This window comes from Microcaecilia unicolor, chromosome 1 (genome assembly GCF_901765095.1).
Source record: "Microcaecilia unicolor chromosome 1, aMicUni1.1, whole genome shotgun sequence".
In the NCBI taxonomy this organism is placed as follows: Eukaryota; Metazoa; Chordata; class Amphibia; order Gymnophiona; family Siphonopidae; genus Microcaecilia; species Microcaecilia unicolor.
Window position 1 is genome coordinate 768,976,244 of NC_044031.1, and position 15,736 is coordinate 768,991,979.

A 15,736-nucleotide genomic window follows, 5' to 3' on the forward strand; every position below is an offset into this window, starting at 1 on the left:
TGATTTTCTTTGATAAACTTTAACGTGGTAACTATAAAGGACATTCTCATATATTTTCAAATGAAGTGGTTTCATAAAATAGAAGTAATATAAGGATGAGAGGGGAGGGAAGGCTTAACTGAAAATATAAAATTTGAAAGCAATCAGGTCTGCTTCTCTCTGTGGGGGTCATCTGACTTTAGCTGCTGTTAAGTTTAGAGATGGGTCATGAGGACAATCTGCCTGTGGTTCCTGTACTCCTCTCCTGTTGATAAACGGCAAATTACATCTAAACATTAAAAGAGAAAAGTTCTAGCACAAATATTATGAAAAGTGATGAGGAAGATTGATAAAAGGCAGCAGGCCTTGCTCAGCCTGCGACTTCTAGTCTGTTGCTTCCTGCCATTGAAGAACTGGATTATTATCCCAGAACAGTTTTATCCTATAAAATAGTCTTTCAGTTTTTGGTAATTGCACTTTTCGTGTCTATCAAGCACTGGTAAATATGGTTAATACCCTGCTTAAGCAAATGACTACCACAGAAAAGCAACTCTGGGATCTGACTGGTAAATTGTAGTGGCTTCCAGAAGAATTGACAAGCAATAAACGTGCTCAGTCTTAAAAACATACACATTTTATCAGGCCTGAAAACCTCTGTCCTAGGATTGCACTGTGGGCAGGTAATTGTTTTCTGATTTCTTTCTTTCTTCTGATCTGCCCAGACTGTACCAGCTGTCCGCATCAGACACAGGCGATCCCGCTCGGCAGGTGCCGAGAGGTGGGTGAACCATAAGCCACCCACTAATGTGGAAACTGAAACAGTCATGCAACCACACGTGCCCAATGCTATCAAGGTGGCTGTTGCGAGTGAGAAGGCACTGGCCAAGTGTGATAAGTACATGCTGACACACCAGCAGGTCGCCTGTGATGGCGAGATTGAAACTAAGCTCATTAAGGTAAAGAGAACATTGTAAAAGCAATGGGGCTTGGTCTAGGAGGAGACATGACAGGAAGGAGGGTGCATACTTCTACACACTAAAGAGAATCTTGCAGCTACTCTGCTCTCTCATGTCGAGTTCTATTTCCTGATTCAAACTGCCATATTTAATCTTGCTTCAGTTTTTAAGTCTTTCTCTGTTCCTGATGTCATGAAGTGCGCAGAGCAAGCTGGGTCTCTGTTGTGTGCCATGACGTGTCCCTCCAACACAATTAGTGAAGCAAGTTTTGTTACCTTCACCCCTTTGCATGGTCGAAGGGCAGCTATGCTTCATGGGTTGTGTAGCACACTTTAAAATACTGTCTTTTATAAGTAAGGAGAGAATGGGCACACAGTCCATGCTGTGAAGGGTGAGTTACTCATCTGGCATTTTATCTAAGAACATAAGAAATTGCCATACTGGGTCAGACCAAAGCCCCATCAAGCCCAATATCCTGTTAACAAAAGTGGCCAAGCCAGGTCACAAGTATATGGAAAGATCCCATGCAGGGATAAATAGTGGATTTGCATTTACCCATTCCATTCCACTTATAAACCTTTGTCATATCGCCCCAGAAGTCATGTCTCCAAGCTGAACACCCATAACCTTTTTAGCCTTTCTTACATAGAGGAGCTGTTCCATCCCCTATATCATTTTGGTTGCCCTTTTCTGAACCTTTTCTAATTCAACTACCTCTTTTGAGATGTGATAAGCAGAATTGAACATAATACTCCGTATAGTTGCACCATGGAACGATAGGAGCATTTTGATATTCTGTTTTATTTTTTATGCTTTTCCTAGTAATTCATAACATCCTATTGCAGCAACCTCCATACTCTGAACTTTTCCTTGGTGATGAGTTGACATAGAATCTTGCATTCCTTATCGTCAGGCCTGTCCAGATGGGTGGATATTGACTCTCCTGCCAGCAGATGGAGACTGAAAACTACTGACTTAATGATGTCACTCTTTAAGTATCCTGTGCAGCTTCTTGCCAGTCTCTTCATAAAGATTATCCAGTGCATTTTGTTTCCTTCAAAACGTTTACCGTATGACTCAGTGCTCTCTCTTAACATATAGCGCTACCCCTCCACCAGTTTAATCCAGCTGATCATCGAAGAATAATTTGTACCCTGCTTTTCCATTTGTTAACCTCCTTCCGCCAGATTTCTGAAATGCCAGTTATACCTCTTCAATCACTGCTATATACTCTCACATCTTGCTGTGAATATTACAGGCATTTCAAGGTAAGTTTTTAGGGGTGGGGAGTGATTTGTTTACAATCTGCTTACTACTTGGCAGGGATAATTCTTCTATGCTACATAAGTATTGCCACACTGGGACAGACAGAAGGCCCATCAAGCCAAGTATCTGGTTTCCAACACTGGCCAATCCAGGTTACAAGTACCTGGCAAGATCCCAAAACATAAGTCCATTTTAATAATGGGTTATGGACTTTTCTTTTAGGAAGCTATTCAAACCGTTTTAAAACCCCGCTAAGCTAACTATTTTTTACCACATGCTCTGGCAAAGAATTCCAGAGTTTAATTACACGTTGAGTTAAGAAATATTTTTTCCAATTCGTTTTAAATTTGCTACTTTGTAGCTTCATTGCATGCCCCCTAGTCCTAGTATTTTTGGAGAGAGTAAACAAGCGATTCACGTTTCTCCATTCCACTCAGTATTTTATATTCCTCTATCATATCTCCCCTCAGCCGTCTTTTCTCCAAGCTGAAGAGCCCAAGCCGTTTCAGCCTCTCCTCATAGGGAAGTCGTCCCATCCCATTTATCATTTTCGTCGCCCTTCTCTGTGCCTTTTCTAATTCCACTATATGTTTTTTGAGATGTGGTGACCAGGATTGAACACAATATTCGAAGTGCGGTGGCACCATGGAGCGATACAAAGGCATTATAACATCCTCATTTTTGTTTTCCATTCCTTTCGTAATAATACCTAACATTCTATTTGCTTTCTTAGCCGCAGCAGCACACTGAGCAGAAGGTTTCAACGTATCATCAACGATGACACCTACAGTGGTGGAAATAAGTATTTGATCCCTTGCTGATTTTGTAAGTTTGCCCACTGACAAAGACATGAGCAGCCCATAATTGAAGGGTAGGTTATTAGTAACAGTGAGAGATAGCACATCACAAATTAAATCCGGAAAATCACATTGTGGAAAGTATATGAATTATTTGCATTCTGCAGAGGGAAATAAGTATTTAATCCCTCTGGCAAACAAGACCTAATACTTGGTGGCAAAACCCTTGTTGGCAAGCACAGCGGTCAGACGTCTTCTGTAGTTGATGATGAGGTTTGCACACATGTCAGGAGGAATTTTGGTCCACTCCTCTTTGCAGATCATCTCTAAATCATTAAGAGTTCTGGGCTGTCGCTTGGCAACTCGCAGCTTCAGCTCCCTCCATAAGTTTTCAATGGGATTAAGGTCTGGTGACTGGCTAGGCCACTCCATGACCCTAATGTGCTTCTTCCTGAGCCACTCCTTTGTTGCCTTGGCTGTATGTTTTGGGTCATTGTCGTGCTGGAAGACCCAGCCACGACCCATTTTTAAGGCCCTGGCGGAGGGAAGGAGGTTGTCACTCAGAATTGTACGGTACATGGCCCCATCCATTCTCCCATTGATGCGGTGAAGTAGTCCTGTGCCCTTAGCAGAGAAACACCCCCAAAACATAACATTTCCACCTCCATGCTTGACAGTGGGGACGGTGTTCTTTGGGTCATAGGCAGCATTTCTCTTCCTCCAAACACGGCGAGTTGAGTTCATGCCAAAGAGCTCAATTTTTGTCTCATCTGACCACAGCACCTTCTCCCAATCACTCTCGGCATCATCCAGGTGTTCACTGGCAAACTTCAGACGGGCCGTCACATGTGCCTTCCGGAGCAGGGGGACCTTGCGGGCACTGCAGGATTGCAATCCGTTATGTCGTAATGTGTTACCAATGGTTTTCGTGGTGACAGTGGTCCCAGCTGCCTTGAGATCATTGACAAGTTCCCCCCTTGTAGTTGTAGGCTGATTTCTAACCTTCCTCATGATCAAGGATACCCCACGAGGTGAGATTTTGCGTGGAGCCCCAGATCTTTGTCGATTGACAGTCATTTTGTACTTCTTCCATTTTCTTACTATGGCACCAACAGTTGTCTCCTTCTCACCCAGCGTCTTACTGATGGTTTTGTAGCCCATTCCAGCCTTGTGCAGGTGTATGATCTTGTCCCTGACATCCTTAGACAGCTCCTTGCTCTTGGCCATTTTGTAGAGGTTAGAGTCTGACTGATTCACTGAGTCTGTGGACAGGTGTCTTTCATACAGGTGACCATTGCCGACAGCTGTCTGTCATGCAGGTAACGAGTTGATTTGGAGCATCTACCTGGTCTGTAGGGGCCAGATCTCTTACTGGTTGGTGGGGGATCAAATACTTATTTCCCTCTGCAGAATGCAAATAAATTCATATACTTTCCACAATGTGATTTTCCGGATTTAATTTGTGATGTGCTATCTCTCACTGTTACCAATAACCTACCCTTCAATTATGGGCTGCTCATGTCTTTGTCAGTGGGCAAACTTACAAAATCAGCAAGGGATCAAATACTTATTTCCACCACTGTAGATCCCTTTCTTGGTCTGTCACTCCTAATGTGGAACCTTGCATGATGTAGCTATAATTCGGGTTCCTCTTTCCCACATGCATCACTTTGCACTTGCTCACATTAAACGTCATCTGCCATTTAGACGCCCAGTCTCCCAGTCTCGTAAGGTCCTCTTGTAATTTTTCACAATCCTCTCGCGATTTAACAACTTTGAATAACTTTGTGTCGTCAGCAAATTTAATTACCTCACTAGTTACTCCCATCTCTAGATCATTTATAAATATGTTAAAAAGCAGCGGTCCCAGCACAGACCCCCGGGGAACCCCACTATCTACCCTTCTCCATTGAGAATACTGACCATTTAACCCTACTCTCTGTTTTCTATCTTTTAACCAGTTTTTAATTCACAATAGAACACTACCTCCTATCCCATGACTCTCCAATTTCCTCTGGAGTCTTTCATGAGGTACTTTGTCAAACGCCTTCTGAAAATCCAGTTACACAATATCAACCGGCTCCCCTTTATCCACATGTTTGTTCACCCCTTCAAAGAAATGTAGTAGATTGGTGAGGTAAGATTTCCCTTCACTAAATTCCATGTTAACTTTGTCTCATTAATCCATGCTTTTGAATATTCTCTGTAATTTTGTTCTTTATAATAGTCTCTACCATTTTGCCTGCCACCAATATCAGGCTCACTGGTCTATAATTTCCCAGATCCCCTCTGGAACCTTTTTTAAATATCCGTGTTACATGGGCTACCCTCCAACCTTCCAGTACCACCCCTGGAGAACCCCATAATCTACCCTTCTCCATTGACAATACTGACCATTTAACCCTACTCTCTGTTTTCTATCTTTTAACCAGTTTTTAATCCACAATAGGACAGTTCCTCCTATCCCATGACTCTCCAATTTCCTCTGGAGTCTTTCATGAGGTACTTTGTCAAACGCCTTCTGAAAATCCAGATACACAATATCAACCAGCTCGCAATATTTCCCTTCACTAAATCCATGTTGGCTTTGTCTCAATCTATTCTTTTGAATATACTGTGTAATTTTGTTCTTTATAATAGTTTCTACCATTTTGCCTGGCATCAACATCAGGTTTACTGGTTTATAATTTCCCAGATCACCTGTGGAACCTTTTTTTTTTTTTTTTTTTTTTTTTAAATCAGCATTACATTGGCCACTCTCCAATCTGTATCATGATTGATTTTAAAGATAAATTACATACTACTAACAATAGTCTAATTTTGTTGGTTGTTAAAAGAAGAAAAAAAAAGCAACGTGTTTATTTGAATACTCTATAAGGACTTTGATTGCCAGAAAGGACATATATGGTGCAACAGACTCCTGACGCAGGCCAGTTGGGCCGAAACACAGCTGTGTCGAGTCATATCACCTCAATAAATCCATTTATTTTTTATTCTTTTTGTGTCGTCTCCTTTTTTGATTTTTACATTTTCTATATTCTTTATTTTAATTTTTAATTATTTTTTTTATTTTTTCTTTGGTTCCCCTTTTTTTGTGTCATCTTCGCTGTTTTTGATTACTGTTGTTGTTGCGAAGACAGGTTTCTTCTGTATTTTTGACAGTGATGCAGCACAAGTACACATTGAACTAGAAGGTGTGAGCAGAACTTGGGGAGGGAAAGTTGGAGCCCTACCTTTCTGCTTTGGTATGGAAATATGACTCTGAGAAACTGCACAGCTCAGTTACAGGCTTACTCAGGAGTTAGGAATTCTCAGTCTCGATCTGCTAGTAAGAGTGCATAACCATCAGTCTGGGCCGGTCCAGAAGGACTAAAGGAAAGCAAATTAGCAGGTAAGATCTTACCTATAACAGATGTTTCTGTAGACGAGGTTGTTCTGGCACTCAATCCCTCGCACCTCCCCAAGAATTTCCTAAACGTTTTGAGCTTTGGGACTAACTGAGGCGATGAGAAGAGTGCTGTGTGAGAGAAGGGTTGCACATTCTCAGAACTTAACACTAAGTTCTGAGCTCTGTGGGAGCTGTTCTTTCCCAGTGACATGTAATGACTTCACCCACTTCAGTGTCTGATCAATCCTGCTGCCTATGGAAAACTGTTCCAGATGAACAGCGATGACTTCCCCTATGAGGAAGATATGCTATACTGTCTAATCTTGCATGAACACCTCTCTTGCCAGGGTGATGTTTTCCGGACCAGAGGTGGTGGGCAGTCAGTCCAGTTTACAGACGTTGAAACCCTGAAACAAGAATCTCCAACTGGAACGTAAGAAACTTTTAGACCAGTTTGTTCTCTGCCTTTAGGGTGTGAGATGAAGTCTAACTGTAAAACCCAGGATTTGTTGGTTCTGAGAGTCTGAGGCATTCCCAGTGCAAAGTTGTAGGAATTTGTAGCCATCAGGGAAGATGAGATTTTTTTTTTTCTTTAGTTTCCATAAACTTACAATGGAATTTCTACGTGTATAGAGAGGATAATTTTAGGTCTGTAGTGCACTCTGTGGGAGTAACATAGTAGATGACGGCAGAAAAAGACCTGCACGGTCCATCCAGTCTGCCCAACAAGATAAACTCATATGTGCTACTTTTTGTGTATACCTTACTTTGATTTGTATCTGTCTTTTTCAGGGCACAGACCGTATAAGTCTGCCCAGCACTAGCCCCGCCTCCCAACCAGCCCCTTGATTTGTATCTTTCTTTTTCAGGGCACAGACGGTAGAAGTCTGCCCAGCACTAGCCCCGCCTCCCAGCCACCAGCCCCGCCTCTGCCATCCAATCTTTTTTGTAATGATCCTCCCATCTTGAGTAGAGAAGAGATCTATGCATGACTGATTTTAAGTAGATTTTCTGTAGACAATATATATACTTTTTTACATAGTTGCACTTTGGTGCTTACAACGGAGCAAGAGATGTGTGTGTGGTGATGGCGGTGTTTGCCTTACACCTACAATGTCTACTTTATCTTCTCTAGTCGCAAACGAAGGTCCTCTCCCTCTCCTGTCCGGCAAGAGGAGACCACAGAATCAGAATGGACTGATGTGGAGACCAGAGTAAGTTCAGACAGTAGCCCATTTATTTTGCTGACATTAGACCATCTGTTGCTTCAGTTCTTGACTCTCAATGTTTCCCTTAAACCGTATTTGACCTGTTGTGATTACTGTTGCTGAAGTACTGAAGTGACATGGTTCATGTAGAGTGGGCTTGGTTTATGTGAACAATATTCAGAGTGTTGGGCATAAATGTTTGATCGTAACTGTTAGAATGGAGTCTCTTCATACATTCAGCAGTAAATTTGTTGCACTGATGCTAGTCATAATTAGTTGATGCTGTGCAGTAGATCGCATGGAACACACAACTTTAGGCTTGGAAAATAGATGGGGGATGGGAGGACACTCGACTCCCTCATCTAGGAGAGATTTCAAGGCCTTCATTCTTTAATCCTCTGTGGTTTCTCTACTTCCTGCAGTAATGCACTGCTTTTGTATAACATGTCTGTTCTGTATTTAGTGTTCATTAGCTGTCGAGATGAGAGCTGGGTCTAGCCTGGGACCTGGATACCAACACCATGGAATACCCAAGTAAGTGTTTGTTTCATTTGACCTTCCATTTCTTTGTTTACCTGACGACCTGGGTCAGGTTCCAGGTAGTTAAAAACAGTCTGACACAAGTTGCTGTTTCTTTTAAGACTGCAGTCAATATGGTGCCACATAATGCCTTAGCACTACCCCTAGCACCCACCCAGGAATAACCCTGTAGCCACTTGGCGGGTCTGGCCCGGTACTGCCCAGGCCTGCCCATACGTGTACCTACACTGGCATGGGAAGAGGGAGGGTCTAGGGGCACCAGGGCCACAATCCCAGGGGTCCCACAGTTCTTGGAAAAACAACCACCCACAGATCGTGAACACAAGTTGCCAAGATTCTTAGTCCAGGACACCAGAGCTAACAAACTTTACAGGTTTATTATCGGTAATAGAACAATGAACGGTAAAAGGTTGAAACACAGCAAAAAGGAACAGGTAAAATAACAAGGATTTGATGTTGAATCTAGCTAGACACTACATAAGTAGTACCTGGGACGGTCAAAAAAAGAAACTGTTCACAGGATTTGAACAGGGCCTCAGCGCAGAGGTCTATTCCCTCCACGCTCCCAACTGAGCCTGGGGAGTTCTAGCATATTCTGGGCTAGATCTTAGGCTTCAGGGCACAGAGCATTAGCACTAAGGATGTTTGACCACTGACACTGCAGGTTACTTTCTCCTCAGGTTTGCCTTCTCTTCCTTTTGGGGAATTTAGCTAAAAAGAAAACAGACTTCTGCTACAGCTATAGTGCAGAGGTCAGGCACCACCTGCTGGCCAACCAAGGGAAATACGCTGAAGAGGAAAATGTGTCATAGGACAGCAATAGAATATGAAAAGGAAACTCACTTGACAATGGCTAAACTCAATTCAAAATAAAGTGTGAGAAATCAACTCCCTGTAATATGCCACCAAATCAGAATTGGGGGGGGGGGGACCTTGGATGACTGTGGTACCCTTAGAATGTTGCTGTAATTCAATGTTTCAACATTCAAAGCACTTTCACAGCTTCTATCATTGGTCAGAAAAAACCCCAACCACCGCTAATCAATTTTTGTAAAAATTATTTTTGGTGTGATTCTGGTCTACAAAAATATTGTGACATAATTCAAATTCACATTTCCATATCATCAAGCTGATCAATCCATAGACTGGTGGGTTGTGTCCATCTACCAGCAGGTGGAGATAGAGAGCAAACTTTTGCCTCCCTATATGTGGTCATGTGCTGCCGGAAACTCCTCAGTATGTATGTTCTCTATCTCAGCAGGTGGTGGTCACACACAGCAGCAGCAGCTCTGGCTAGGCCTCCAAGCCTAATTTTTAGGTTTTGTTGAGTGCCTGGGGTTGAGGGCTCTTTTGAGCAAGTGCAAACCTGGTGGTGCCAGGTCCCTCCTTTTCTCCCCCCTCCCGCTGGCTCCGTTAAAAAAAAAAAAAAAAAAAAAAAATTTTTAAACGTCTTTAAAGGCGTTTATTTCGACGTTTATTTAAGCGTCTATTGCAGCTACTCACTGGGACACCAGGTCGTTACAACTCGGAGCGGACAGCAGGTAATTTTACCTTTTTATAGCGGGCGGGGGTTCCCCGATTCTTCTCCTCGTGGCACATGGCGTCGGAGGGCGAGGGCGCAAAGGGTCGCTCCCCGGGTCGCTTGAGCGCTTCTAGAGGGGATGCGGGGGTCTTAAAGCCTGATTCGCCCTTGTTGGGTGGCAGTTTCGTGACCGATGAATGTCCCGGTCCTTCCTCCGGCGTGGCGGTTTTTCCCGCCATAAACGCCCATCCCCCGCTCCTCGCCTCCGCCATTTTGGCCGGCCACGCGGCTCGGACGGCTTCTTCTTGGGCCGCCCTTGAGGTTGGAGACATTAATGCCATGAACGCCCTTAATTTGGGCGACGGCACAGAAGCGGCTAAAGTTAAGAGCCGTTCTTCCCGCGCGGCTCCTTCGCGGAGTTTCGCGCCGGACGCCATTTTTGATGCGCAGCAGGCCTCTCCCCCGCTGTTGCGAGCGCCGGTTGAGAGTGCGCCTAGGGCTGTTGCCCAGGCTGCGGAAGTGCACAGTCTGGGGGTTTCTCCCCCGAGTTTGTTTTGCTGCTGCATCAGGCCTTCCTCATGCACAACGCTGCCCCCGCTCCCTCGTCTGGTAAAGAGGTTGAGGTTCCCAGAGGTAAACGCCCTCGGGTTGATTCCCAGGCCTTGGAGGAATTTGTCTCCTCCGATGTAGATGAGGGCAGCGTGTCTGAGGTCTCCCAACGGTCCTTTGCGGATTCCTTGGAGGAGACGGATCCCCGCTCGGATGGAGCGGATGACCCCTCTGCAGCGCGGCTTTTTCGCCCAGAGGATTTGCCCAACCTGTTGTTACAGGCCATGGACACTTTGAAGATTTCCTCTCCGGAGGACGTCTCTCCCTCAGCCCCTGTTGGCTCTGCCATTATGCTGGGGACGAAGCGCCCGCCTAGAACCTTCCACGTGCATGATGCCATGCACACCTTAATTTCGGCTCAATGGGATGTCCCAGAAGCGAGCCTTAAAGTGGCTAGGGCTATGTCCCGCCTCTATCCTTTGGCTGTGAGTGAACGTGAGGCCTATCTGTGGCCTACCGTGGATTCTTTAATCACTGCGGTGACTAAGAAAACGGCATTGCCGGTGGAAGGTGGCACGGCCCTAAAGGACGCCCAAGACAGGAGATTGGAGGCGGCCTTAAGGTCGTCCTTTGAGGCGGCTGCTTTAAGTTTGCAGGCCTCAGTTTGCGGCTCCTATGTGGCCAGGGCGTGCCTGACTATGGTGCAGCGGGCTTCCCCCTCGGATCATTCCTTGAGGGATGATTGGCCAGCCCTGGAATCGGGCTTAGCCTATGTGGCAGACTTGCTGTATGATGTCTTGAGAGCCTCAGCTAAAGGCATGGCTCAGACAGTCTCTGCGCGGCGGTGGCTTTGGCTGAAACATTGGTCTGCTGACCACGCCTCTAAATCCCGCCTGGCTAGGTTGCCTTTTAAAGGCAAGCTGCTCTTTGGGGTCGAGCTGGACAAAATCGTGACCGATCTCGGCACATCTAAGGGCAAGAAGTTACCAGAGGTCAGGGCTCGGGCTAGTGCTCGTCCCGGTACCTCCAGAGGACGGTTTCAGGAAGCCCGTCGGTACCGCCCGGGCAGGTCGGGTTCTTCTGCCCCCTCTTCCTTTAAGAGGCATTTCTCCCCCAAGCAGCGTTCCTTTCGCAGAGACCGCCGTCCCGGAGGTGCTCCCTCCGGTCCTCCCCCAGGGTCTCGTACCCAATGACGGGGTCTTGGTCCACGCCCCAGTGCAGATTGGAGGACGGCTGTCCTCGTTTCTGGGCGAGTGGACCACAATAACTTCAGACGCTTGGGTGCTGGAAGTCATCAGAGACGGCTACAAGCTAGAGTTCTGCCGACCCTTAAGAGACGGGTTTGTACTCTCTCCCTGCAAGTCTCCGGTCAAAGCTGTGGCAGTGCAGCAGACTTTGGACAATCTGATCCGCCTGGGTGCGGTCGTTCCGGTGCCAGAAAGTCAGCTTGGCAAGGGGCGTTACTCCATTTACTTTGTGGTACCAAAGAAAGGAGGTTCTGTCCGGCCTATCCTCGACCTCAAAGGGGTCAATCGGGCCTTGAAAGTGCGGCACTTTCGCATGGAGACTCTCCGCTCTGTTATAGCGGCAGTGAAGGCAGGGGAGTACCTGGCTTCCTTGGACATCAAGGAAGCGTACCTGCATATTCCCATCTGGCCTCCTCATCAACGCTTTCTGCGTTTTGCAGTCCTGGGCCGACACTTCCAGTTCAGAGCCCTCCCGTTCGGGTTGGCTACTGCTCCGCGGACCTTTTCCAAAGTAATGGTGGTCATAGCGGCCTTCCTGCGAAAGGAAGGAGTACAAGTCCATCCTTATCTGGACGACTGGTTGATCCGAGCCCCCTCTTATGCAGAGTGCGGCAAAGCTGTGGACCGGGTAGTTGCTCTTTTGAGCTCCCTGGGATGGATCATCAACTGGGAGAAGAGCCAGCTGCGCCCGACTCAGTCCCTGGAGTATCTGGGAGTTCGATTCGACACCCAAGTGGGCAGAGTGTTCCTGCCAGACAATCGGATTGTCAAACTTCAGGCTCAGGTGGACCAGTTCCTGGTAGCCTCTCCTCTTCGGGCTTGGGACTATGTGCAGCTGTTGGGCTCTATGACGGCCACGATGGAAGTAGTGCCCTGGGCCAGGGCTCATATGAGACCACTACAACACTCTCTGCTGCAGCGCTGGACTCCGATGTCGGAGGATTATGCGGTGCGTCTTCCCTTGGATCCAGCAGTGCGCAAGGCGCTGAGCTGGTGGATGCAGGCAGACAAGTTGTCTGCAGGAATGCCTCTGGTGACCCCAGAGTGGATTGTCGTCACGACGGACGCCTCATTGTCGGGCTGGGGAGCCCACTGCTTGGGAAGGACAGTGCAGGGGCTCTGGTCTCCTGCAGAGGCGAAGTGGTCTATCAACCTCCTGGAACTCAGAGCCATTCGGTTGGCGCTTTTGGAGTTCATCCCGGTACTGGTGCTGAAGCCTGTACGGGTACTGTCGGACAATGCCACGGCTGTGCCTATGTCAACCGCCAGGGAGGTACCAAGAGCGCCCCTCTAGCCAAGGAGGCTATGAGTCTATGCCAGTGGGCGGAAGCGAACCTGGAACAGCTGTCAGCGGCCCACATTGCCGGAGTCATGAATGTCAAGGCGGACTTTCTCAGTCGCCATACCTTGGAGCCCGGAGAGTGGCAGCTATCTGCTCAGGCGTTCTTGGACATCACGAAGCGCTGGGGCCAGCCGAGCCTAGATCTGATGGCGTCATCGGCCAATTGCCAAGTGCCGCGCTTCTTCAGCAGAGGACGGGACCCTCGATCCCTGGGAGTAGATGCTCTTCTCCAACAATGGCCGACACAAGAGCTTCTCTATGTGTTCCCACCCTGGCCCATGTTGGGCAGGGTCCTAGACCGGGTGGCAAGACATCCCGGCAGGATAATCCTGGTGGCTCCGGATTGGCCCAGACGTCCCTGGTATGCGGACTTGATCAGGCTCTCAATCGACGATCCTCTGCGGCTGCCAGTGGAGCAGGGCCTGTTACATCAGGGTCCCGTGGTGATGGAGGATCCCTCCCCCTTTGGTCTTACGGCCTGGCTATTGAGCGGCAGCGTCTGAGGAAGAAGGGCTTCTCAGACAAGGTCATCGCCACTATGCTGAGAGCGAGGAAACGCTCTACTTCTACTGCTTACGCCAGGGTTTGGCGTATCTTTGCAGCGTGGTGTGAAGCAGGCTCACTTTCTCCCTTCACTGCTCCAATTTCTTCAGTGTTGGCGTTCCTGCAAGAAGGTCTGGACAAAGGCCTGTCGCTCAGTTCCCTTAAGGTCCAGGTAGCGGCTCTGGCTTGCTTCAGGGGCCGCCTGAAGGGTGCTTCCCTGGCTTCCCAGCCAGATGTGGTGCGCTTTCTCAAGGGAGTTAATCACCTGCGCCCTCCTCTGCACTCAGTGGTGCCTGCGTGGAATCTCAACCTGGTGCTAAGAGCATTGCAGAAGCCGCCGTTTGAACCCTTGTCGAGGGCATCTCTGAAAGACCTGACGTTGAAAGCAGTCTTTTTGGTGGCTATCACTTCAGCCAGAAGAGTTTACGAGCTCCAGGCGCTCTCATGTCGAGAGCCTTTTCTGCAGTTCACTGAGGCAGGAGTGACTATTCGCACAGTGCCTTCCTTTCTGCCCAAGATTGTTTCTCGCTTCCATGTGAATCAGCAGCTCTGTCTCCCTTCCTTTCGTAGGGAGGACTACCCAGAGGAGTACTCTGCTCTTAAATATCTGGATGTGAGACGAGTCATCATCAGATACTTGGAAGTGACCAATGATTTCCGGAAATCGGATCATCTGTTTGTCCTGTTTGCAGGTCCTCGTAGGGGTCTGCAGGCTGCTAAGCCTACAATGGCAAGATGGGTCAAGGAAGCCATTGCAGCGGCTTATGTGGCCGCGGGGAAGGTGCCGCCTATCCAGCTGAAGGCTCACTCCACGAGAGCTCAGGCGGCCTCGATGGCAGAGGCCGGATCCGTCTCCTTGGAAGAGATATGCAAGGCGGCAACTTGGGCTTCGGCTCATACATTCTCCAAGCATTACCGTTTGACTGTGGCTGCTCGGGCGGAGGCCCGGTTTGGAGCTTCAGTGTTGCGGTCAGGGATTTCTATGTCCCGCCCTGGGTGAGTACTGCTTCGGTACATCCCACCAGTCTATGGATTGATCAGCTTGATGATATGGAAGGTAAAATTATGTATAATCATACCTGATAATTTTCTTTCCATTAATCATAGCTGATCAATCCATAGCCCCTCCCAGATATCTGTATTGTTTTATTCTGGTTGCATTTCAGGTTCAAGTTTACTCTTCAGTTACTTCAGAAAGACTTCGTGTTCAAGTTTTTTCACTTGGATTCTTCAAGAGTTAAGACGAGTTGTGTTACAGTGAGCTGCTGCATTCCTCTCCCCTCCGTTTTACGGGGCTGGATTGAGACTTATAATTCTGCCGGCACTCCCTCCCGCTTCGTGCGGCTGTAGGGCAGTTTTGTACCCCTCCCGCTTCGGCGGTGTTCGGGTCAGTCAGCTCCTCCCGCGGTTGCGGTTGCAGGATAAGCCAGATCCCCCCGCATCGGCGGGGTGGTGTCCCTCCCCCGCTCCGCGGGGATGAGCTGGACGGATTCCCCTCCCCCACTTGTGTGGGGATGAGCTGGGTTAATTCCCCTCCCCCGTTTCGGCGGTGGTGAGCTGGGCAGAGTGTCCCTTCGTGGGTGTAATTCTCTAAGTGCTGAGTCCTGCGGATGGAGCTTTGATATCGACATACTGAGGAGTTTCCGGCAGCACATGACCACATATAGGGAGGCAAAAGTTTGCTCTCTATCTCCACCTGCTGGTAGATGGACACAACCCACCAGTCTATGGATTGATCAGCTATGATTAATGGAAAGAAAATTATCAGGTATGATTATACATAATTTTACCTTTTGTAGCAAAATCTGTAAAGCTATCGTAAAACTTAAGGGCGTTTAGAGGCAGTCCAATCTTGGCTGTACAGGGAGCCTAGGGGTGTCCCAGGGTGCCCTCCACTTCTGCTCCTCACAGGAATCTATGGGGGTGAGGGTGAGGGTTGTTTGTTTATTTTAAATTTGTGACATTTGCATCCCATATTTCTCCAACATGATTGGTTTCAATGTGGCTTACTGTAAAATTAGAGGAGACAATTCTGACAGTTAAAAGTAGAGTGCCTAGGACGTGAAAGATCTAACCATTGAACAAGGCATTAGGTTGGAGAGATACGAAGCGAGAGTATAGTGAGGATAGTGAGGATAATGGAATGCAAAGTAACTAACAGAAGTGATACATTGGTTCGAGACTAGTTATAGTGAGTGAGGTAGGTATTATGTGTTATCAATGTGAAAGGATTTCCTGAAAAAGAAGGCTTTCAGGTGTTTGCAAAATAGAATATAATTACTCGTTGATCTTAGTCCTTTTGGTAGAGAGTTCCAGTTTTTTGTGCGTACACTGATTTATATCTTAATCCTAGGCAAGTAGAGAAGTGAAGGATGAGGTAACTGCGTTCTCCATTGATA

At 47.3% G+C, this 15,736-nt stretch overlaps 1 protein-coding gene across 1 annotated transcript in view; it reads left to right on the forward strand.

Moving 5' to 3' along the window:
* KIF23 (kinesin family member 23) overlaps positions 1-15,736 on the forward strand; it is a 92,385-nt gene that overhangs the window by 62,879 nt on the left and 13,770 nt on the right. Inside the window, exons 6-9 of the mRNA XM_030192861.1 lie at positions 702-935; positions 6,734-6,819; positions 7,522-7,600; positions 8,058-8,128. Of these exons, the coding sequence (XP_030048721.1) occupies positions 702-935; positions 6,734-6,819; positions 7,522-7,600; positions 8,058-8,128 (470 nt within the window). The remainder of the gene's footprint in view (positions 1-701; positions 936-6,733; positions 6,820-7,521; positions 7,601-8,057; positions 8,129-15,736) is intronic.